This window comes from Chrysoperla carnea, chromosome 4, assembly GCF_905475395.1.
Source record: "Chrysoperla carnea chromosome 4, inChrCarn1.1, whole genome shotgun sequence".
Lineage (NCBI taxonomy): Eukaryota > Metazoa > Arthropoda > Insecta > Neuroptera > Chrysopidae > Chrysoperla > Chrysoperla carnea.
Genome location: NC_058340.1, coordinates 61,234,505 through 61,261,967, shown reverse-complemented (window position 1 = coordinate 61,261,967; position 27,463 = coordinate 61,234,505). Strand labels below are relative to the sequence as shown.

Below are 27,463 nucleotides of genomic sequence, written 5' to 3'. Positions count from 1 at the left end.
ATGGAGGTAATGAGATACAAAATATTAAAATTTTAAAGGAAATATCAAAATATGAATACCTCTTTCTTTTTGCAAAATAGCAATTGATACATGACGCATCATAATATCTTTATTGTAAATAAATAATAATAATATATTTTGGTGTTTAGAAAATGGCCTAATACCAATCCTCTATTTAGGAGGTTGTATCAAAATTTAATACAAAAAACGAAAATTATAATACTATAACATCCAGTAGCCCCCTAGAAGTCTGGAATCTGGTAGCCCTCTGACTTATGGTTCGAATTTCATATGATTTGGAACTTTGGATATTTTAAAGTTATCTCGTTCGCAAAATCGAAACTTCGGGACTACCAAGGAGAAGACTGATTCAGTTTTTTGATAATAATAAGTAAATGTTGCAAAGTCATGTTTGTATCCGACAAAATATTCATATTGTGCCCGATTTTACAAACAATAACAAGGAAACTGAATCAGATTTAAATTTAAAATAAATAAATAAAATTTTCTTTTTTCTTTTTAGGGCTATTTGTCCGTGGGACAGTAAGGGTGCTTTTTAAAATGATATATACATACTTGAAATTTCGTGAGTTGCTTCTTTTTGGCGAACCTACCAAACTTCTCTTTACGAATTTTTCGAAAGCGCTGCGTTATCAAATGAGCACGATGACGTCATATTTAAACTATCGAACTGAAAAAACTCTGCAAATATAATTTTATGAAAACTATTTGCCTACATTGTGGAAATATGTCTTACTGAATCTCAAAAAATTGCATACCTACATTTGTAACAGGCTTAATAGATTTTTTTTTACCATCTGCTATCGTACATGTTTCTTACGTACGCGTGCCTTTCCATACAAAAATTTGTTTTTAAAATTGTGCCATTTTTTTTTTTTTCAATCGAATCATATTTCAATAACGGTCGAAATCTTGTATATAATTATTTATCTGCCATAGTTTTGGATTATAAACCATATTTTATTACAAGCCTTTTAAGGATAAACTACCTGCATATATTTAGATTTATTATTTATAAAAATAGCGGGAAAATTTCGATATGCTTGTAAATTACTTTTAACAAAATTACTAAAAGAATTTCAATATAAATAATTGCGAAAATTTGTAGGGGCTAACGTAAATTACCACAGAAAATTCTGACAAGTAATTTTTGCTCTAAAACAGCAAATTTGAATTACTTTTAAAGTTTTTTTTATCTATTTTGGTTTGCCCGATTAGAACCTAGAATGCATTTTGGAGTTTGGTACACTTTTCCTGACTCATTCTCAAACAAAGGCACAGGGCTTAAAAAATATAATAGTTTTTGGTATATTATTATTTATTATAAATATTATCTTTTATATTATTACTCTAGCAAGTTTTTTTCTGTCCTACCCTTATCTATTTTCCTTATTCCTTTATCAAATTCCATGATTCGTACCCCATTTTCAAACTTATTATGTCCAGATTTGACGACATCTTTGTTCGTTTTTAGTTATTTTTAAGCGTTACAAATTGGGGACTAAACTTAATATACTATGTAGATTTCATATATACATGGTATAAAAATATTTGAACCAAATTTAAATTTCATGAATATTCCCTATTAGTGTAGTCAATTTGTCGAAAAATAAATGAAAATGGAACAAAAATAACCCTCGTGATGAAAGTTGGCGAGTCGTTAGAAAATGATGTAAGAAAGCTTACTTGGGCATGCCCACCTGCTACCTGTGTGCCCACCTGCAAAACTGAAACTGAAATTTTTCTCGAAAACTATGCATTCTACAGAAAAATTTATTCTAAAAAAAAATGTAGAAGACATTGTTATCTGCAATTAATGTCGTTGGTGCAATGTTGTCAAACAAAAAATGTGCGCGGTAGGTGGCGCTAAAGTGTCAAAAAAGTGTTTTTCAATTTTTTCGCCCTTAAATTTTCATTTTTCAGCTATGATCTAAATGGAAAAATTGTTCCTTACAATTATACAAACAACTTTTATTCAAACTTTTTTTTTTCATACAACCTACCGTCATTTTTCAGTTGCTTTGTGAGTTTCGGAGAGTAGACAGCTAAACTTTGCTCCGTGAAAATGAGTGAAGAAGTCCCTGTTTGTTTTATTTCTGACAAGTATGTTGTGGATGATGTGCGTCACGTGGCTGTCCTAGGTCGGAATATTTATTTGTTATAAACAATATAGATTATTACTTCTCAAGTGAAAAAATAAAAAATACATCTTTTATTTGCACCTTAATATTGGAATTTTCATACTTTAACAAGCTGCAGCTCTAAAACGGTAAGTTGTATAAAAAATAAGTATACAAAAGTTATTTGTAAAATTGTAAGGAACAATTTTTCCATTTAGATCATAGCTGAAAAATGAAAATTTAAGGGCGAAAAAATTGTAAAACACTTTTTTGCCGCGCTCATTTTTTGTTTGACAACATTGCACCAATGACATTAATTGTAGATAACAATGTCTTCTACATTTTCTTTTAGAATAAATTTTTCTGTAGAATGCATAGTTTTCGAGAAAAATGCGTTTCAAAATTTTTTCAAAAACCCACACAGGTAGTAGGTGGCCATTCCCAAATAAGCTTTCTTACACCATTTTCTAACGACTCACCAACTTTCATCACGAGGGTTTTTTTTGTTCCATTTTTTTGACAGATTGACTGAACTATATTCCGCACGAGTCGAACTAGTATTATTTATTTAAATAAATAATAAAGTACATGTGAGTCACAATCAGACGAAATAATAATTAGTGTAAGTGAGATAGAATTACATAAACAAAACACGAAGACACACTTCACGAGTCATATTATACGAATATAGTTACCAATACCATACCCCACCTTCGTTTAAAATCGTCATTATATTACTAGTGCGGCAGGCGCGCATCCTAGCAAAAATAGTAAGCTCCTTGCTCTTGTATCAGTGTGTGTGTGTGCCTTAAAAACACGTGTTCACATACAAACCAAACTCAGTATCAACTGAACGTTTCATACTTAAACACACTAAAGTGCAGTCACTCAGTCAGTACAGTGTAGTTGTCATCATATCAGTGACTTTACCGTGTGGTGCAAAAAAGGAAAAACGATAGTGCAATCATGTTTGAAAAACAAAACGAATTATTATTACCATCAATCTCAACATTTTTATCATTAAAAAGTGATACAAACAATAATCAATATAAATATGGTGAAACAACATGCCGTTGTTTATTCGGACCACCGGATACATTAGAATTACGTGAAGTATGTGAAAAACAAGAACAACTAGAACGTGAACGTTTATTAAATCGTTGGGGTATCGATTGGAAAACTGGACAATTAGTACCAATTGAATCAAATAATCATGTACGCTCAATAACATCATCCTCGAAACATAAGACACGTAAAGCGAAACGTTTACAAGAAACACAACAAAATAATTTAGAAAATATTGAAAATAAATATCCAACTGATAGTATAATTATGAAAAGTGTACGGGAAATTGATATGTTACAAGAGAATATACGTCAACCATTTACAGTAATGACAAATCGAACGAATTTATTAGCAAGATCGGTACGAAAAAATTTATTCCCATCAACAGCGAATACTAGTCAGAATGATGAAAATTCAACAGTAAATAGAAATGTGCCAGTACGAAGTTCAATTAATAAACCATATAATAAACAGTTACAAATTACAGGTAAGAGACATTTTTTTTGTACCACTTTGTAGATATTTTAAAAAAATTTTCTTTTATTATTGCAAAATAGTGTCATTTTGTTTGTTTGACATATTCTGTAACGTAGAGAAAATTTGGAACAACAATTTTTCTCCTATAGGATGCTATTATATTAAGAAATATCAAAAAACATTTTTCGATTTAGTAAATATTCTAAAAATTTTCGATATTCTTCAATTACTTGCTCAAAACCTACAAAAAATTACTTTCTCAAAATTTTCTTAATTTATACCCTCGAAAAGCAGTTCTGAACTATAAATACAATGTGTCAGTTAAGTTTGAAGCATTTAGAAAATTTTTTATCATTTTTAGAATCCGCGTATCGTTAATGAGATAAATTTTCGTTAATTTTAACCATATTCATTAATCACTTGACCATTAGTTAGTTGGCAGTTTTTTATTTAGCCACGTCTCCCTTTTTCGGGTGTCGCGTTGTCAGAATGATATTGAGAAAGTATTTACCAACACACAGAAACAATTCCTTTACCGTTTTTTCTTAAAAAAAGCTCCTAGAAAAATATTAATTTATCTCTGATTTCGGGCTGGCCATGTTTTTAATGGGGTCGAGTTAGCACGGGTCAGCGGGATTTTTTGGCTTTTTTTTGGTAAACCCTGTGATTACGTTCATTCACTGATCCTCAGAAAATCTGAGAAAAGCTCAAAAAAATTAGATAATATTCTGTTCACAGTATTCATCTATTCCGAAAGTTCGTCGACGTCAAAGCACTGCTGCTGTTCTTAAACAGCTCCAAATGGTTCATGGACTAGTGGCCATGGAGTGGATGGGCCAACCCTTTTTCGGTATCACAACGGACCCTATAGTTTAAGTGTGCCCCACCCAAGGACAGCAACTCTAACCTAACCTAACCAAATCAACTTAACGCGTGACTCACGCTAAACCCACGATAGTGTCCGAATTACCTCAACCATTTTTATTATAATTGCTTATTTTACGTAAATATAATTACTAAAAAAGGGCTCTTCGCTTGCTTATTCGACCCTTCTGCATTCGGGCGGATTTTTACCTGTGCCCAGAGAAAATTTTCATTAAATCGGTATCGTTTTTTTATTATATAATTAATAATTATTTAATCTTAATTAAATTTAAAATTTAAATGCTATTTAAAAATTTAAGAAAATCACTAAAAGAGCATAAAATAATTATGCGTTGTAGATGAACTTTCAACCCATTAATTTCAAATAGTTAAATAAATGCCAAAACCTCCCACCCCTATTTCAAAGGTTATATTAAAAAGACAAAGATTTCTGAAATCTTTGTGGGTTACTGTAACTTTTTTTTATGGCGATTATTTTAAGATAAACAACTTTATGGTCAAAATTTCGAATAGATTTGGTAAAAAATGAAATTAGGTAGAATATATTGATTAATTTTTTTGTTTGTCAATTACTTTAATATTATTTTTAAATAAAGAATAAATAAACATAGAATGTGAATTTTGAAACTTGATATTTTAAAAATAATAATAAAAAATCCGCCCTATCTGTCTTTGTGTACAAAAATTGTATAAGATATTAAATATCATTTGAAAATGAGATTCATATATGATTATAATTTTTAAGGTTATTCGATTACATTCAAGTCAATAAAATTGTTCGTCATAGAATGGCCCTTTGAAATAATCTCGAATGTAAAGAATCTATCTATATTTGAAATAGTTAATCGCACACTGAGAATCACACTTCTGTACAGGATATGCCATCTTGTGCGATAAAACAATAACATGGAGACCCATACAATAAAATTCTAAAAAGAAAAATGTCCTTAAAAATTTTCTGATACACTCTGAATTTAAGAAATATTTATAAATTTCAATATTATTATTTTTACAATAAAAAAATCATAAATATTTATTATACCACGCCAAAGTTACTTCAAATAAAAAACATGATAAGGATTTTCACCTGTAAAATAAATATTCTTATCACTGAACAAAAAAAGATAATTAATTCTATACCTGCGTGTACAAAATTATACGCGTTGCACATACGATGATCTCAAAAAAAATATTATGGTATTCCACTATTTTTGAAAAAGTACTTCAAAATGTTGATTTCGCTAATAAAAAGCCATCAAAAATTTATTTCGGAAAAATACACACGCTTTCTTGCCAAAAACTTAAATTAAATTTTAAACCTTTTTTAAACTGTCAAAAAATGCGGGCATCCAATTTGATGACGTAATATGGGTATCATTATACGAAATAACACAAATAAGTTGGACAGATATATTCATAGACATCTGATTATAATATAAATATAAATACTTATCTATGTATATATTATACCCAACTGTCTACACTGAACTAACTGATGATCTATGACTCATGCCGCTATGACATCACAGCAGGACTTACCCGCATTTTAGGCCACGTGATATACAGTTTAAAAATTACGATTTTTAATTTTAATATTTTAAAAGAAAAATGTGTTTTTATGACTCGAAATCAGAATATTTAAGTATATTTTTACATAAATTTTAACTTTTTTCAAATTTCATGATTAATTTTTGACTAACGATAATATCCCATTCTTAACATTCTTTTATTAAAAGCAACTAATTAAATTACGTTTTTGTTCTTTGTTTTTCGAAAATTTTTATACAATAATACTGTCTAACATAGTGACGGCATAAATGTTGAGAATGTTTGCCTACAATAATCGCGAATGCGAATGGTAACTTTTAAATGATGCAAATAATTTCAACTGCAAGTCTAAACTTGCCTTGGTGCTCGTATTACTTTAAACCGGCTTATGACTACCATATTGACTGATTGACATTATTTTTTCCCAATATGCGATCCTGGGATTAGTAACCGCTAATAGATTTCCAGTAACTTTCTTCAGTATACCAATAATATTTTGCAAGATATGAAATTTAAAAACTAAATTTTACAACTTAAATCAATAAAATTTGAATGCTGAATCTCGAAATTCTTATTCAACGCCAAACACCTTCAGTGTTTTCTTATTCAACGCCAAACAACCTCTATATTTAAATATATATTTATCTTGTATATAGATGTTATATGGAGTTCGTACCAGACTGTTTTTATATTTAAACACACATAAAGTATCCATATACCTTTATATTTGCCACATAATCAAAAAAATATATAAAAAAATTATAAATTATACAAAAAATATAAAAATCTGTAACAGTCATGGCTCAGTGCTTGTGCAATAAACTTTTTTGTTTCTAGGTACCATCATATTTATTGTGTCTATCTATATCTCAAATTGTGATCGGTTATGGCCACAAATCTATTCAAAAGTTTACTTCCTGTTTCAAAATAGTTTATAAAAAAAATATGGTATAGTTTCTTTGAATCTTGGATATAAATAAAAATTTATTTTCTGTCCGGTCAGTTTAAAAATCGTATCCACTATTTGACCAACCATTATTTCCACTGCACATTCTTTTATTAAATATGTGCTAAAATTTGACCAAAACCTTCTAAATCACCAACCACAGTGACAAGAAAATAGGTAGAAGAGAAAGTAGGGAATCTAGAAACCGAAGTTCGAGTTTTTGAATAAAAAATTTGAATCATAGGAAATTTTAGAAAGCAATGCTGAAAGATAGCATGTATTCTTCATTCTCACTGTCGCCATTCTTTCCTGCAGGAGTGAGGTCTGTCTTTCATATCTCAAATAGAGGAATTTCTATAGGATTTTGACTTACTTGTTAAGAACAGATTGAATCCACTGCAGTTTCAGGATGCTTAACCGAAAGCCATTTCCAAAAAGCTAAAATAAAGTTCCTAGGCTACAATGTAAACCGTTTTCATATATAATAGGAAAAATCTTGTAGGGTAAACTAAACTAGAGAAAAGTTTAAAAAAATTTAGGTTCAAAAGAGTACTTTTTTAGGCTCCTTGAATTTAATCTTAATCTTTAGGTTGATCTAAAAGTCAGTGGTGGATCCATCACCTAAATAGACTTATGATTTAATAAATTATTAGACTATTGTTCCTAATTTCATACCAAACCCCCATCGGATAATTTTTGAGGGAAACAAAGGTGCCCTTCACCTTTTTTGAGGGCTGGATCTGCGCTCTCTAAAAGTCGCCTCAAGTTATAGATAGAAGAGCATTTAAAATTTTTTCTTTAATCGAATAGATTAGGCAAAAATTGTATGCAAAATCGAAGATACATATTAACGTTTATTTTTTTATTTAATTTCTGATATTGGTAAGAGGAAAAAGTTTTAACTTGTTAATATATTTAACTTTATATTGAAATATATTTTTTTCCAATTGAAATTCTGTCGAAATGATTTTATTCTCTAAAAAAACAGTTTCAAACAAACGATGTTTGCTTTTTCATAAGAAATTCGAAGCCTATTTTTATTTCTTAACAGTTACGAACTCGAAGTAACTTAGATAATCCTAAAGATCAAGATCAAATTCAAGTGATCTAAAAGATGTTCCTTTTTGAATTCAACATTTTTGTTCGAAAATTTAGTCTACAATTTAGTTACTCTTTAACTAAATGTTTTGTATTTCAATTATGTCCTACTTTTTCGTATTATATAAAATTGAACTGAATAGGAAATTGTCAATCTATAAAAATGTTCAAACTGTTTGAAATAAATTATATATTTTATAAAATTTTTGTACTTTTTGTTCTTTTTTGCTAATGTTATTTTAATGTTTGTCTGTCTTCAAAAAAACATTGAAGGTCTATTTTCTATAAAAAAAAACATTTTTGTGTAATGATAATAGTTAAAAATTAACCACAGAGAAAAAAAGTGCAATAAACTCTTTAAAATTATTTTTATTTTTTTTCTGTTGGTAATAATTATTAATGGATGTGATTTTGATTATAATCATTTGAAACAATTTCTAGACAATCGATGATAACGACACTTCTTATCCTTACAATTTTTTTGTAATCAATTAGAAACATATTTAAAAAATTGTCCTGGATTTATAATAAGTATATTATTAAGCTGATTATTGACTCTTGAGTTATATTGGGGGTATTAAAATACTGTTAGGGTCATAAAGCGATTTGACTCTTTTATAGGAAAGGTAAATTTCGAAAAATTTACCTTAAAAAGTATGAATATGGTGAGAAATATTTATGAAATGGCATACACCAGGCATGGGCAAACGTGGCTTAAGGGAATCCCTCAGACTTATGTATCTAAAATACGGGAAAGACAGTGACAACCAAAAATACGAGTAAGACAGAGAAACAACATTTTTTTTCTACCTATATCATTACTATAAGAGAAACTGAGATAGGTAGAAGAGTCGTATACACATCTCGCTTCCTTTTCTATGAGCAATGCAGACTTGAATAAAGAGACACACAATAAAGTTTATGGCACACAATAAAGTAACTTGCCCATGCCTGGTATACACTAATAAGTGCTTTTAAAAATGTTAACCATATACATAAAAAACTTCTTTCAATATTTCCCCAAGTTTTAAACTTTAAATTCATCCCAAATTAAGAACTGTACATAAAAATGGAAATTTTTTTTGGTAAAAACACTTTGATAGTTAATTTCTCTTAAACCGTACAGAGAATCGATATAAATTTTCACAAATAACGTAGATATAAAAAGATGATTAATTGATAAATAAAATTTCAAATTTTTGGTCTCATTTTCATTTTTACGGTATCGAAACACCTTAATACACATTAGTATAAGTATTATGTACAACTTCTCATCTTAATTGAATGATCGAATAACCTTAATATTTTATATAATATCTTTGGTTTTTAGATATTAGTATAAATATTTGTAAAATAGATTAGAAAATTTATAATTTAATGTGAAAACTGTACCAATTGATTAGAAAAATAATTGCCCTCATAAATAACATTGAAAAATAAAAATATCGATTTATCAAAATCTAATTATATTTAACAACAATTTATGTATGATATCGTTGAAGATCCAATGTACGGTGTTTTATGTTCATATTAATATCTTAAATAGTATAAAGTCCATGATAGTTAGAGTTCCTAACGCAATGTTTTTTTTTACTTAGCCTTTTTTGTATACCATTTGATTGGGTAATTTTTTTCTTCTAACTATATACTTATACAACAAAAATAATCAATCAAAAAACTAGATTATAAATTTTCAAAAAGGCCTATATTTTCGCTATTTTGGAAATGAAATTTCACTTTTCACATGCCATCGAAGAAAAATTATAGGATTTTCTTAAAATTAATCAAATTAGTCTCATTTACGGGGAAAACATTCGATTATCGGTAAAAAAAATTGTTATTATGAACGATAATTCGTATAAAAAAATGGAATTTCTCTTTTTAATTTTCACAAAATAAAGTTAAGTAAAATCATTTCGTTGACACCCGGTATATATTATGTATGCAATGTAAAATGAATATTGCAGCGTTATCAAATGTTTACTTTATTTTGATAAGAAAAAACTTTTTCTTGAAAATAGGTTGTATTTGATATCATTTTTGAATTATTGTGCAAATCACAATTTTTACATATACTTTTGAAAAATTAATTTTCGATTCATTTTTGAATGCAATAAATTCGCAAAATTTTTGTTTTTACTTGAATTTATGTTTAATTAAATATGAGTTACCTGTTTATCTACTCGGTTGAAATACTGTGCTAATAAATCTGTTTTTGTACGATTTTGACAAAAAGAGAATAAATTTCTAAACAGAAATCAAATAAATTAATAAACATTACAAATTGTTTTACAAATTAGTTGAATCGTAAATCGTTTGTTTTCATTCTACCAAGGTAAAACTATAAAATTGCAGTGAATTAAATGAGGCCTTGCTTTAGGTTTCATAAATAAATGAAACTTATTGTACTCAATTTTTATATGTTATATTATGTCTTCTTTTTTTTATTAAAAATTTGTAATTACATTTTTTAAGTAAAAAATCATTGGTTTCTAAGAAATTCAATTAAAATTTTTAGTGTAAAATAATCATATTTTAAATGAGAAAAAATATTTTGTACAATGTATAAAGGTTATAGTTCTTTCAAAAATACCAACCAAAATATATGTAGACTTAGAAACTATTTTCGTAAAAGAAGATTTCCCATATTTGTCTCGAAAAATTGGTCGGTTTTCTGAACCTGATACCTCTTACATGAATTGTTGGAAATTCCTTCGAACAACAATTCTATGCTACTCTCAATGATTTCCAACGCCAGAGCAATTTTGGATAAAAGGCTTGATTTTTTTTTATATAAAGTTGGAATAAATCTAAGTCATTTCTAAAAATTTTAGTGGGGGAGCTTTAGTGAGAAAAGAACCTTTATAGCTTTAGTGGGAGAAGAACTTCAAAAGTAGGTATACTTAACATTAGTCTTATGGGAAAACAGTAGATGGAATATATGTTTTCATAGATTTCTCCAAAACTAGTCGATGAAAATTAATAAAAAAACTGTTTTAATTAAAGTTAAAACGTTATGAGATCACGGTAATGGGGTACAAAAATTTAAAAAATATCGTGTCTAGAACTCGAATAGCCTAATTGGTAAGGAGCTTGACATGAATCTAAGAAGTCCTGGTTCGACTATATTATTTTTCAATTCTCTTTAATTAAACTTACTAGACAATATAAATGTCAATATTTAGTTTACACTGTATGCATCATATTAAAAACATCAATTATATTCGAAGAGACCATGATGAAAATAAATATCGTATGCATGATTAAAAGTAAACAAAAACAAAAATCTTATTTTTCTTATTTGAAGTAATAACAAAATTCATCACCAAAATTGAAAATAAGGTACAAATAATTTCAAACACAAGTCCAAACTTGCCTTGGTACTCTTACTACCTTACCGATTTTTATTTATTCGTAAATTAACTCGGAAATATTTTTAAGACCTAAATATGATCTGCTGCTATACATGGTTTATTGAAAAAGAAATAACTTCCCCCGTAATTATTTGTTATTTTTCAAATAATCTAAATTTAAAAAAAATGTTGGTTAGTTAAATAGCTAAAAGCCATTTAAATCAAAAACGAAAAAAATCTTTTTAAATTCGTTACTAACACGATAAGATATTGAAAGGAAAAAGAAATGTACACAAATGTGTACCTTTAATTTCACGTGTGTGTGTGTGCAGCAGCGAACCTATCTTGAGGGGGTTAAGAAAAAACAACAGGTGCTAGACACAGGAGCTTGTGAGACTTGTTCTAAAATAAAAAAAGATTCACTTTACTTCTTCGATAAAACGATAACCAAACGATATAATATTATTATATGTGTATAGGTACAATTTTATTAATGTGATGTCAGGAACCCTCCCGCCACAATCAACTTAATTTCAATATTTTGATTCAATGCAATTTTTTTTAAACTGTAACAGTTTTATATATACAGTGTGGTATATAAATATGGACCATTTAAAAATGTTTATATGTAGGTACAATCGACTTTCAATTTATTGAATTTCCTGATTTTTCCAATTTAATTTGACTTACACATTAATCTAATCAAAATTTTCTGAGCACGCTATAATAATTTGAGCTTGATATATCTTTTTTCTATTTTAAGTAACTGTGTTTACAGAAGAAAAATCGTTTTTATCGGATTTTCTTGATTTGAAGCTGTTTAATGAAAAATAAACCATACACATAGATAGATCATTTTAAAATAAACATTTTAACGATTAAAATGAGCCCGGGCAGAGTATGTAGTTTAGAAGAAAGTAGTTTTTCGCGATTTTCTCATGGAATTTGAGGGTATGTTGAAAAAAGTCCCGTACAAAAGTTTTCCAATTTATTATTATCTAGAATTTTCCTTCTAAACATTTTTCGCCTTAGGTATATCGCAAAATAACGGTTTAAATCACTAAAAGCAATCCCCCATTTCACAATTTCCAAGGGTTTTGAGTTTAATTGATTTTTACTTTGTTACGTACACTCCAAACTAACATTTCCACCTTGTCGCTACCTGTTAACATACTTTAAACTGATTTTAACATTTATGCTGTTTTCATGGAAACCATGTACTATTTATTACTATCCGCAGCTACCCTCGATTCCAAACTTAATTGCATTTTTCTAGAAAAAGCCCCCACAGCCACTTACACCATGCTCGTTACAATTTATACGATGTTCCATTTTATCTATTTGAAGTTATTCAGATTGGAGGGAGGCCTTTCTCACATCTTACAAAAACTGTAATATTTAGAATCATTTTAAATTCAACTCAAGTTCATAAATTTAATTATTTGATCAATTGTTAAATTGCATTAAAAATTAAGACAATAAAAATTATCCTGTAACACAACAAGTGGCAACACTTTTAAAACCACACTGTTACCCAAATATATATAATATCTATTTGGGAGCCTATTAAAAAAAAAAGTTTACATTTTTGGTATCAACAACATCCTACTCACTCAAATAAGAATAAGAGAGTTTTGGCTGTGGTTTTTTTTAAAATTTTAAATTTTAACGGTCGACGCCAGGTGTTTTACTTTAAAGTTCTTTTAGCTTCATCCCTTATGGGTCCATATATAGAGTTTTAAAAACAGCTGATATACATAAAAACTTTATAATTTTATCTTAGGTAGTGTGTATAAGATTGTATATTTATAATACGTATACAGGGATGTTTTATGTAAATTTAGCCTTTTTGTTTTTTTTTGTTCATAACACCTTGCAACTTATAAATTCAATCTTGTGAATGTCTGATTATTAAATCTTTCAAGTGTTTGAATTTTAATGAGCTTCTTTGCGTTAAGGTAGTTCTTTCCCACCATTGCAGTCAAAAATTATTGGCTTATTTAAATATTGGTTACAACCAAGAGTTTTTTACTGTAGTGTGACTACTACTATCGAACACAATACAAATAAGAAATGTACATATTCACTAGAATGAATACACATATACACCGAAAGTAAATAGTGAATAATTTTCATTTTTTTTAATTATTCGGAATATATAATTCTTCCAAATATTAGTTTGTTTTGCCAAAACCGCAATTCTCCTTTACTGGGAAAAATTTAAAAGATTGTCATGTTCGCACGCTTCTCCTATGCTACGTGTGTTAAGAATGAATTACAATTATCTCATGGCAGGCGTGGTAAATTCCCTTCAAATTTTAACAGTGTGTAAATTAGACTTTTAAAGTTTTGGAGATTACTTAATATTTCGCTTGCGTGACCCAACTACCTTAAACATGTAAAACGGTAGTGTAGGAACAATAAGGATCGGATCAATGTCGAGCAGAAACCCAAAATGATTTTTATGATTCCTGTAACTTGTATTCTACCTAAAATTTTAATGAAGGTATTTTTTAATTTAGCTACTAAAAATTTATGAACTTTGATGAATCTCAATTACTATAAATATCAAATACCTGCCCTAACTGAATTGTGAACTTTTAAATGAAACACTAGGTATATTGAATCTATGTTCAAATACAGAGAGAAGCTCCAATATTGAATACTAATTTCAGTAAAACGCAAAGTACAAAATTTTGAATTTTTTCAAAACAAAAAATATTTTTGTATTTTTTGATCACTTTTAAGCACAAAAGCAATCTTGTGATTTTTTCTCTAGGCGCTTAATTTTCGAAATAAAAATTATTGAAAAATTAAAAATTTATTATATATATTTTCAGAAAATTGTTATTTTTTCAATTTCTGAGGGAATTCGCTTAGCTAACATAGCTTCTGTGTTACGAATTTTTTTCAATTTGCTGAAGCTACGCTGCTACAGCTTGCAGATAAGTGGTTGCTAATGTGCAGTATATTCTTAAAGTTATACTAACACTTGGAACCGCTTTTTGCAATTCATGGTTGCACGTTGTGCAGGTCTAACTGTCTAAGACACTTGATTTTTCATAAATTCCGATTACTAGCTCTTCAAATACAAAAAATTCTTGGTTAAAAATCAACTTTATTCAAGTCTTTTGAATGTTTTCGTGTGAGATCAAGTCTATTTACCTGCTGATCTTTGGATCGAGCATGGGATATGTACATAAATCAACTTAGGATAAATCATATTCAAATTTTTATGATTTTCGGGACAAACGCCCCGATTTGCCTCTCCTGCTCTTAGATCTGGGGCTGTATACAGACATCCACACTTGTATTCCAACAGACACCACAAACGTTCTAGACACCTGAATACAATCTATGTTGAACACTCTGTATGTTATTAAATTGTATACAATTATATTCATGTAAAGTATTATATTATTATACCTTTTATTTTGTTCAAAAAATAAGTTTTATTATTATATTTTATATTCTCTTTCATTGAATATCATATTTAAATGCATACACAATAGATCACCTATTTCACAAAATATATAAAAGTAAAACTTGTGAAAGGTAAAAATGGGGAGGTGGTGGTGTAGTGTGAGATAGTACGGGGGTGGATTTTTAAAAAGTTCGTTAAATTTTTATTTTTTTAAATAATGCATATTTTTACTACGCAATTTTTTGTGTTAAATATTTATGTTCGTCTTAACAGATCATAAATTATAATACAATAAAAAAAAGTAATTCATACTGTTTTTCAAAAAAAAAAAAGTTTACAATAATTATTGACACTGTGAACTATACTTTCTTATTATTCAAATATTAAGGCACGCGTTTATATTTGGCGCCAAAATTTTATTTTATTTTTTTTTTTGTATTCTTTAACAAATACCTGTATTCAACGAATTGGTTTTTTTTTTTCTGAAAGATTTTAAAATAATATGATTAATTTATTTAGATGCATGTTTTTAAAAAAATATTATTGAAAATTGAAATGTTATACATGACGTCATGTTGCTGTATTGTTCTGCTTGTTTGATTCTTAACTTTAAATGTTGCTTTATCTATTGATTTTTATACCTTGTATATATGAAATATATACCAAGGTATACTAATTTTAGTCCCAAGTTTGTATAAAGTTTAAAAATATTGATTATATGAATCAAATTTTGGTATAGGTGATAACTCAAAAACGAGAAGAGATATCAAGCTGAAAATTTTAAAATGCGCCAAGGACGTCAAAAGCGAGTTTGAGTTCGTAAATAAGCATTATAGGTAAATTTGGGCTTAGGTACTTAGGATCCATTTTGTAAACCGTTACGAAATAGAACCGAAGTCTAAATGTAAAATATTTCTATAAAAAGAAATAAGCAACTTTTGTTTGAAACATTTTTTCGTAAATATCACTATTTACCCGTGACAGCGCCAATTAGGACAATACTTTAGTATCCTTTTTCCCCAAAACTATAAAAGATAGGCAGTTGAAAATTTGCAGGAAGCTTCAACTAGTTATAAATATATGCATTGGTTTTTAAACTGTTTTAATTTATTAAAAAGAATGCAAACATTGCCATTCTACACTCTTTGCAGGGTATTTAAACACTTAACTCAGTCAGTTACATAAAAACATGAAATCTGTTACAGAAAATTTTGCTAAAAACTCGGGTATTTCAATAAAAAACAATTCGTAAAATTATCATGACTAATACAAAATTTAAATCCTCCAAAAGGATTTGCCCATTCCAATTTCAGGAATCATAAAAACATAATATAATCAGTTCAGTTACATATTTCAATGCGTCCATTCTCTCCCTTCCAAACGAATGTTGAGTCAGTCACGCGTCAAAAACGTTGGGAAACCTTGCACTGGGAAAAAGAACTACTTGCTCAATAGATCTTTGTAAGCATTGTTTATTTGCTTTATTCCCTGTAACAATGAATTTGGACACTTGTCAATATTTTAAATTATTTTCTAAGATATGTTATCAAACACATACGTGTTGTATTGATACAAACAGAAGCCACCCTTTAAAAGTTTTTAAATCTATCAACACTGACTTTTGTCCACAATAAAATTATTACCACCATGAACCAACTTTTTACACAAGTTGATATATATTTCAATTTTAATCATACCAAAGTTAACTTTAAAACAAGTGACAACAAACAATTGACTGAGTTAATTGTTGAAATACCATGTATAGACAGTGCTGATTACTCTATCACATTACACATACATATATACATGTCACACATACATAAATGATATGCCCATATAATACATACTATATACAATTTACGCCTAATTTGTACCATCACGGGTAAACAGTGATGTTTACGAAAAAAGGTTTCAAACAAAAGTTGGTTATTTTTTTATAAGGATCATTTTTTACATTTAAACTTTTGTTCTATCTTTAACGGTTTACAAGATGGGTTACACAGACTCAAAATATAATTCACCTATGTTGCTCATTTACGAACTCGACCTCACTTTTTACGTCCTGAGTACGCTGTAAAATTTTCAGCTTGATATATTTTTTCGTTTTTGAGTTATCGTGTTGACAGACAACCGAAAATGGACTAATTAGGTAATTTTATGAACACTTATACCAAATTTTTGTTCATAGTATCAATATTTTTAAGCAAGCGTTACAAACTTGGAACTAAACTTAGTATACCTTGATATATTTCATATACATGGTATAAAAATATATATAAATAAACATACAAATACATAATATATAACCAATGTTGTCTTAAAGGACAGAGCAGATGTTTTTTAAAAGAAACGAAAAAAAAAAAAATCTATACAATCTTATACCACACAACACCAGTGTGTTCTTATCTTTATTTAACGGACAGGTACACTTTTGGCGGGAACTTATTTCAGTCAGCTGTTTTTTTTTGTTGTATATATATATTTTTAAATTAGTGTAATATCTCAGAGGACTTATTAAGAATGTTGTTTTCTTCAATAAAGTGTTTTGTTTCGTTTCTTCTAAACGAATCCGAGTATACGAATGTCCATGAGAGTACAACTTCAATTTTAAATACAAAGATTATTTAACCTTAACTTCAAATGGCGTAACTTTTCTCCTTTTGTTCACAATTTCGTCGATTTTATTATTTTGTGATGTGAAACTCTAATTTTTTTTGAATGCATATATCTTGAAGGCTGTGGCCTATTGTTCATATCCTCTGTTGGTTTCACTTTTCTAAATGGATGCCTATTTTGCGTTATTGCGTTAATGACTCTTATTACTTCTATATTTTTATTTCCTGGGCCGTAAGCTTTTTGCCGATGTCATCACACAAAAACTTTCAACCCCTATGTTTACCCCTTTTTGGGTAAAATTTTCACAAACTTTGAATGCCGTATTTATTTATATCTAATGACAAGCCTAAAAAATTAGATTCAAGCTTCTAACTTTAAAAATAAAATAATTTCCATACAAATATGCATCCCTTATTTCAATCTCTTACAGCTCTTTTCGTATTTAAAAGTAGCCTATGTCCTATCTCAGGCTCTAAACTATCCCTGTACCAAATTTCTTTTAAATCGATTCATAACACATTTTAGTAGTATCCACTTAAACTTGCATCCTCTATTTCAGCCCCTAACAGCCCTTTTTTGCATTAAAAAGTAGCCTAGGTCTTTATCAGACTTTAGACTATCTCTGTACCAAATTTCATTTAAATCGGTTTAGTAGTTTAGGCGTGATTGCGCAACAGAGAGGCAAAATTATTTTGACATTTATTATATTAGTAAGAATGGAAAAAAAATACAACATGAATCAAAAATGCCTTCTGTGAGATATGCCCTATTTTTTTATCCATTAACATCTAATTGCTGAAATTTCTGATATCGGCCTTCAATTTTATTCGAAGCCAACTTGTCAGATCTCTTCCTGACAGAGGAGATAAAGGAACACTTTAATCTCGAACGTTGCTGCCTTGTAAATTTTTTCGAACAGAGTAACTTATTATTAACGACAGAGTTCATATGAATAATTTATTTTCTCACAAAATTGGGCTTAGTAGTTAGTACCTGTAATAGAAGCAACGGGCTTAGTTCCTCTAATAGAAAAAAAAAGTGCTTCTTCTTTCTACCACTCATTTACCTATAGAAACAACCTCGATGGAAACGTAGCAATCAATGTATATTCAGAATGTGGAATTTGGAATATTCTTTACGCCTAATGTGCTCAAAACTCTTATCACATATTGACCTACGGAATCCTGAATATCCTAATTTAAAAACTATGGTTTTTTATTATAGTATAATTTTATTTCCATATGAAAAACCTACACAAAAATGTTTAAATGAATGGCATTGAACCGAACCATTTTAGGAAAAACTGTCTGTTACAAAATTATGGGTAAAAGAAACATAAAAGTAAATACGTTGGAATTGTTAATTTAAAAACGTTATTTTTTACGTGACAATAGCATTAAATTGATAATTTTAAAACTCTTTTGGAAATAATTTTGTCAAAACTTCTCAATATTAAAAAAATTTGATATGAACACGAGTAAAATTTCGCTTGATAATTCTCGTGTGATTTTGGTACTCTTGAGAACTGTTCTAAATTTTACACTCAACCCGAGTTGGTCCAGTAGGACAGTGTGGCTGATAGATCTGTGGGTGAGTTTACTTAGGATAGTTCAATTGTAGATAAATTCCTTGCTCTCAAAATTAATTTAAACTAATGCTCAAATAGATTAAGTATTTATAAATTAGTTTTGTTCGAAATCTTAACTGCATATCCTATTCTTACTAGGTTTCCTCGTTATTTATAACAATTTCGTTCGTAATTAAACATTGAGTATTCGGAAATCATCGATATTCTCAGTGGAAATAATCTTTTGTCAGTCGAAGTTACTATTACTGAATTATTTCTACGTTGATATATCGTTTGTATAAATATTGTCAACTTGTTGATTGATAATAGTCGTCCTTGGATATTTATTTCAATAAAATATTAAACAGTAGGAGTTTATTAATTAATTATTATGATCAGAAGTAGTGGGATGCTAAAAGTCCGTTAAAAATCATACTTATTTTATGAATTTGAAATGAAAGTATTTTTATTTGAATCAATTATCAACAACCCCCACATTAGTGAATATTAATAATTATTCCCGATAGATATGTATTGGCATCGTGCATGAGTTTTATTTCAGGCGTTTCCATGGTATAATGATACACAACTTTATTAATATAATAGGGTATTATCGTTAGTCAAAAATAAATCATGAAATTTGAAAAAAATTTAAATTTATGTAAAAATATACTTAAATATTCTGATTTCGAGTCATTAAAGCACATTTTTCTTTTAAAATATTAAAATTAAAAATCGTAATTTTTAAACTGTATATCACGTGACCTAAAACGCGAGTAAGCCCTGCTGTGATGTCATAGCGGTCTGAGTCATAGACCATCAGTTAGTTCAGTGTAGACAGCTGGGTATAATATATACATAGAAAATAAGTATTTATATTTATTGCAGATGTCTATGAATATATCTGTCAAACTTATTTGTGTTATTTCGTATAGTGATACCCATATTACGTCATCAAATTGGATGCTCGCGTTTTTGACAGTTTAAAAAAGGTTTAAAATTTAATTTAAGTTTTTGGCAAGAAAGCGTGTGTATTTTTACGAAATAAATTTTTTGTGGCTTTTTATTAGCAAAATCAACATTTTGAAGTACTTTTTCAAAAATAGTGGAATACTCTATTAATGTAATCCTTCCAAATTGGGATGTCGCCGGTTTATAGAGCCTGTCGTGACGGCTAGACTTTCCAAAGTAATTTAATGTTAAATATTGCTAATTTTTTTTCTAGCATTACTGTTTTCAAAAAAATGTTAATTATTTACAAATAAATTTATATTTTAAAATGCTCTTTTGAATCATTATACTTAAACGAATCCCCATTAAGGCTTAATTAGTTTTATGTTCCGTAATAAACAATTATAATTTCGTTTTTAAAATTCCTTTCGTGATTAGAAGAATATTTTATTTTGCGTAATGTATGTACCCTTAAGTACTTTTTACTTTTTAAATGTCAAAAAATTCATTAAAGACTATTAAATTATTTAATATATTAAATAATTATTAGTATAAGTGTTTCATTATTAAAGTTATTAATGCCAACAGTGTCTCAAGGCTTTAAATTACTCTTTGTATAATATTATTAAATAACAATTAAGTTTACCCAATTTCCTTATTTAAGGATGTACGAGCGCTAGGGTAATTTTGCATTTAAATAAATAAATGACTTGTTCTAAGAAAACGGATTAAGATGGAGGATATGTTTTCATAGATTTCTCCAAAACTAGTCGGTGGACATTAAGTAAAAACTATTTAAATTAAAGTTAAAACCTTAATAAACTATTGAAAACAATAAAAACCCGATGTACTCGAAAAATTAAGGATGTATGAGCGCGGTAGTGGGAGCACAAACTAAAAAATATATATTTTCAATTTTGATTATGTTATATATATAATCAATTATGTTATAACTTGACAAAATGAGACGAAAAGTAAGAATAAAATTTTTCGATATTTGGAGTAATTTTCAAAATATCGAAAATTGAAAATTGATTATTTAGCTTTCGATATTTCGAAAACCAAGAGAGATATTGAAAAATTGCATTTTTATTCTTTTCGTCTACATTCATTCAACAAAATTTATCATCAATGTTAAAATAAGGTACACAATAATTTCAGCCACAAGTCTAAACTTGCCTTGGCGCTTGTACTACCTTAATGCATTATAACGTATAAAACAATCGATGCTATTTTAGAGGAAGTTGAGAAGCTTCAGTCTAGCAGAAGCCTATTTGGGAATATCGATAGTTTTTTTTACTGTATTTCTTAACAAAATATGAAATTACTGTCAAAGAGATGGTGAACGGATGACATTAGTATTTTAAATTACTAATTAGACAGATTTTCGAAACTCAAAAGGTAGAGCAGTTCATTTTTTTTAAATTAGTTGATAAACAGTATCTTAAGTTCTTGCCACGCTTCGTTTTCGCATATTGTATTATTTATAAACATACATATACAGTTATTTTAGTTATATTCCGTAAATGAATTTATAATTATTCAGTAAAAATAATAACAATAAAATTGATAACGGAAATGACTCAGTAACTATTTAAGTTTAATAAAGTAAATTTAGCTTAGGTAAAATATATTACTTATTATTATTTTATTATAATATAATATAAATAGATCAGTTTATATTAGCACGATATGAATGGCTTTCGTAAAATTTACGATTTTAATTTAAACACTTTTCGAAATCACAAATGAATTTTAATTCAAAGTACCTATCTATCCATGATTTAATTGATCCAAAAAGCATTTAGACTTCGAAAATATGTAAAAAATCAATTTGAAACATGAATCGTACTATTTCTGTAATTTTTTTCTTGAAAAAGAGGAAATAGACCTTCTGTATGAATGCGAAAGGCTCTTTTTTAAACGAAACAATCACTTAAGATGGATTGATCTCAATTCAATTTTTTTTTTTAATGGCTGTTAATGGCTTTCTCTAAAGGAATTAGGGGATTGGACTAAATGTTTTTTATTACTTCAGGTGAAGGAATTCTTACTGGACGTGCAGAAAAGTGAAGTTGGTTTTGAAAAATCTTTACTATTATGCAAAATATGAGCGTTTAAAATTCCTAATTAAACAAACAGGAAGATACCCATTAGTGACGTCATACATAGGTTTCGCCATAGAGATTACATATAAAACTTTGTTTTGCTAAAAGAAGATGGGAAACCTTTTAATGCAATCTTTGATTGCTTACAACTTCTTCGTTTTTTAATCAATTTTAATTTCACTTTCAAATTTTGTCATGTTATCAAGTCTAATCTTATATTTTTATGGGTAATATGGTCAATTCGAGATCAGGATTATCCGCTATTGTTTTAAATTTTCCTGGCGCCGGTAATTTCAATTCGCAAAAAAAAAAAACTATTGTCTTTTTCGAATCTTTATTCGTTTAGATTTTCTCAAGATGAACACTTGTTCATTTTGTAGTTTGTTAAAAGACCGTCAAGGCTGAAGGAATATCGAACATTTAAGAAAAAAATTAGCGAAAAATCCTTCTACACAATTCCCTTTTTGGTTATTAAATATATTTTCGATAGATACCAAATATGTTGCGAGTTATTTAGAGTTAAGAGATGAATTGAATACTCGATTTTAAAATTAATTTTGCTCTTTACGACTACGCCAAAACATTTGAATCTATTTACACAAAAGACCATATGGTAAATGTATACGTTACTTTCATTGTGTTAATATAAGGACACAACCTTATGTATAGTTCTAATAATTCACGGAATAATTGTATTCGTAAGCAATAAAAAAAGACAAATGTTAATTCTATTTTTTACATCGTCAGTATTTTTATTTTTATAGAAGTGTATTTTTAGACGATTATTAATAAAAATTTTTGGATTTAACTGTACTGCTTGAAACATTTTGTTTTTATTTCTAGTTTTCTTCTTTCGGTTCAAAGGATATAATTTTGTGAGTCATTTTTTCTATCCAAAATTCTTTGTTAGAACTTCAACAGATCTTTTGTTTTTGGGTTATTGTACAACTAGCGACCCGCCCCGGCTTCGCACGGGTGCAACTTTTCTGTAGACCTTTTCAATGTGTACAATACTTAGTACATTATTTTGATAAAACTCGTAGGGTTCAGCCTGCGTTTGCAATGTATGCGGAAAAAATGTAATTATTTACGACATCACTTTAGAAACCTCAAAAATAGCAGTACTTCTCCACTATTTAATGGATGTTATTATACATATAAACCTTCCTCTTGAATCACTCTATCTATTAAAAACCGCATCAAAATGGGGACATAGGGACAGAGAAAGCGACTTTGTTTTATACTATGTAGTGATAAAACGCATTCCAGCTTTTATTTAAAAAAGAAAAAAAACTACCTAAATAAAATAGACGAAATGGTTTCTAAGTAGACAGTACTGAAATTGATTTAACGTCTATCTTCATGGTAGGTACTTGATTATTACCAAAAAAACACAAAATCAACCATGAATGAACCATTATCATTTCTTAAAGCTTTATAGTTGTGTTTCATTTCAATTTATGAAATTAATAATTACACATTAAATATGTTTATATTAAAATGATACATTTGTTTTGTTGTAAATTAATAATTACAAAGTGATAAGTCTGATAACGCCTTAATAATTACTATAATTGATAAACAATATAAAACTTTATGTATGTAATACATGTGTAGCAAATCATTAGGCATTGTATGATAGGAAACTGCCAGCTTGTTCTAGTGGTTGTAGTAACGTCACATAATTCATTCTTCACTTACTGTTGGCTCAGAAAGCTTTGCAATTTTACAGTTGATATACTAATGTTTAAAAACAAAAACCGTATTTATATCATATTTCTTGTTATTTGACATACATATATGTAATTGTTTGTATGAATAAATTGAAATAGAATAGAATATTTCAAAGTGATTGTATTTTAGAAATAAAATTTATAAAGCAAAGCAAATTCAACACCTCTCGTGGTGGGTACGTTCAAATTGAGACCGATTCGAAGGTAAGATTAAAACTTCGCCCTATAAGCTCTGTTGGTTAAGGCGTAACCAATTCCGTCCGTGGTATGCTTAGGGTAGCGGGTTCGATTCCCGTCGTCGCAACAAAATTAATTTAATTAATAGCTGTGATGGACTGGTGTAGTGCATGGTATATGCATGAAGGAGGGTGCACTCAGCCTCTGAAATTGAGGAGCTGATAAATGAAATTATCAGCGGAAAGGTGGTAAAACACATATGGTATCATAATGATGGACTCTATAGCCTAAGTGTGCGCTTCGTGGACAGCCAATATAACCTAACCTGAAAAATTAAAAAAATTTATTTTTAAAAATAATAATTTTTTTTTCTGCCCTAAAAATCATATTTGTATTTGAATAATATTTTTAGAAAGGAAAACCGTTAATTATATTTGTTTGAAAACAATGTATTGGTATTTAGGTATAACATTTTTAATTATAGATGATTATTTATTGTATTTAAATGAGAATATAATTTTACTAAAATGCATAATTACAGCTTATTAATAATATATGACAAACGAACAAAAAAACACATACTTTGTAAACATAAGTTTGACCCAGCCGCGCATCTCCTACTCTTTTTTCTATAAATTAATTGTAACTCACGAACGAATTATTAACATTATTTTTATAAGAATTGTTAATATTTATACAAGTTGCATTTATATTTTAATGAATATATTACTACTTTTAGCCGCCGATTAATGTGGGACAAGCACCAAGGCAATTTTACATTTAGATTTGAAATTTTTTGTACGTTATTTTCAACTTTGATAATCAATTTTGTTATAACTTCATGAATGTAGACGAAAAATAAGAACAAAATTTTTCAATATCTGCCTTGGTTTTCGCAATATCGAAAGCTTTATATATTAATTTAGCAATATTTCCAATTTTCGATATTTTGAAAATTACTCCAGATATCGAAAGATTGTATTCTTATTTCGTGCTAAAATTGCCTTGGTGCTCGTTCACCTTAACTCTATGAATAACACCATAAATACATAAAAGAAATATTAAAATTGGAATGATGGCAAATTGTTGATAAGTTGTTAAAAAGGGCAAAAAATTATAGTTTTGCTGATTGAGTATTTTTTAGTAATTTATGTTTCTTTTTGTTACAGACTTTTGGAGAATACGTAAATCACCACCAGTACCAGGAAAAATGGATACAAAGAAAGTATTAACAGAAACACGAAAATCACCAACCACCGCCACCAAAAGTCGAAGGAAATTAAATTATTAAATTTAATGAGTTAAATTTGTTTTTACTGTTTAAGCAATATTATTGATGTTACAAAACAATTTGCAATTTAGTATAAATAAAATTAATTAAAATTGTTATACAATAGGGTATTCCACTATTTTTGAAAAAGTACCTCAAAATGTTGATTTTGCTAATAAAAAGCCACCAAAAATTTATTTCGGTAAAATACACACGCTTTCTTGCCAAAAACTTAAATTAAATTTTAAACCTTTTTTAAACTGTCAAAAACGCGGGCATCCGATTTGATGACGTAATATCGGATCATTATACGAAATAACACAAATAAGTTTGACAGATATATTCATAGACATCTGATTATAATAAATATAAGTTCTTATTATCTATAGATATATTATACCCAGCTGTCTACACTGAACTAACTGAAGGTATATGGCTCATACCGATATGACATCACAGCAGAGCTTATCCGCGTTTTAAGTCACGTGATATACAGTTTAAAAATAACGATTTTTAATTTTAATATTTTAAAAGAAAAATGTGCTTTTATGACTCGAAATCAGAATATTTAAGTAAATTTTTACATAAATTTTAACTTTTTTCAAATTTCATAATTTATTTTTGATTAACGATAATACCCTATTGTATACCAATAAGTTTAAAACATTATTTTGAAAGAAAAAATAAAAATTATTTTGTAATAAAATTTAGTATATTTTAGAATGATGGACTTTTCTATTGGTTGATTCATATTTCTGTAATTAAAAATGAGACGCTAATTTACATGATCATAAATCTTAAATCAATATTGTTGAGTTTAAATTATTTACGGAAACACTTTAAAATCATTTAACACATAATTACCCATAGTTTTCTACACCTATTGATTTAATGGTTAAAAAATGTTCTTTGTGTATATTTTTTTATTTGTAACACATTTGGATTCTCATGGTTTGAATATCTTTTTTAATACATACCGGAAATCCTTTATAATTCTATATTTCAGAACATGATATAGATTCTCAAATAGTAAGTCGCATAGAACTTCCGCTTAGTCTGTATCAGAATATTGAAACAACAGTAATTGAGATTTAATTATAAACAATCAATTTAATTTTCAAATCAATACTTAAGGGGGTAATCTGGTCTAGAAGCCTAAATAGGGAATATTCATGAAATTTAAATTTGGTTCAAATATTTTTCTTCCGTAACTTTAATGACTGGACATTTCAACTAAACCATTATTTTAGTAATTAATATCTTTTTAATTACTTAAAATTAATTAATAAAAGTTCAAATTCAGTGAGGGCATTTAAAAATTTCTAAAACGGAAATTCAAATTTTTATACGGACGTGACATCAAAGTACGGACTTGTCAAATTTGTTAACATACTATATGATATTAATTACTTACATTTTATATGGTATTTCATTAAATTATATTATTCTACGGCTTTTTATTAGAAAACTTAATAATAACGAGTGTAAATTCTGTGTTGTAAATTCGTGTTTTTAAAGTGTAAATTATACATTGAACTGTCACCAATTGACAGATCACGTACCTATGCATCATCAACAGAGAGCGCCAAAAAACTGCGTTTAAAAATCTCAAAATTATAATGTATTTAAAATATTTTTTTTACACTTAAATACAGCATTTTTAAACAGTATTTATATTTTTTACTTTATTATAACGGTGTAAACAATGAATTAAAAAAATAAAAAAATAGATGAATATTCCCTATTCTATATACCAATTTACTTATTTCAAAAATTAATGTATGCAATTATTATATTCAAATTTGGCGCCGTTTAGTAATGTTTTTATGACCATGTAATTTGAGTTAAAATATATGTTGTATAGACTAAAACATAATTTACCAAATATCTAAAATTATATTTTAATTTTTAACTTAATAATATTAATTAAATTGTTTAACTAATTAATATATAATTGTATTAAAAAATTAATATTAAAATCATACTTCTTCTATTCTAGTCTCGGATCTCGTAGTTGGTCTTTAGGTTAATAAAATGTAATTATTAATATTATTCCTAATTTTAAATTGTTATTTCTTTTTTTTTGCTGTAAATTAAATTAGTT

The 27,463-nt window shown here is 27.9% G+C and overlaps 1 protein-coding gene across 1 annotated transcript; it reads left to right on the top strand.

Annotated features, from left to right (window-relative positions):
- Positions 1-2,893: 2,893 nt before the first annotated feature.
- LOC123297382 lies at positions 2,894-25,553 on the top strand. Its single transcript, XM_044879022.1, has 2 exons — positions 2,894-3,693; positions 25,259-25,553. Exons 1-2 carry the CDS (start codon positions 3,108-3,110, stop codon positions 25,378-25,380), a joined length of 708 nt encoding a protein of 235 aa, XP_044734957.1. The 5' UTR covers positions 2,894-3,107; the 3' UTR covers positions 25,381-25,553.
- Positions 25,554-27,463: the final 1,910 nt, after the last annotated feature.

Bases quoted from the DNA above. Each gene is read 5' to 3' on its own strand.
- LOC123297382 (XM_044879022.1), top strand. From the start codon at position 3,108: ATGTTTGAAAAACAAAACGAATTATTATTACCATCAATCTCAACATTT. The intron at 3,694-25,258 runs GTAAGAGACATT...TTTTTGTTACAG, and splicing joins TAAACAGTTACAAATTACAG to ACTTTTGGAGAATACGTAAA.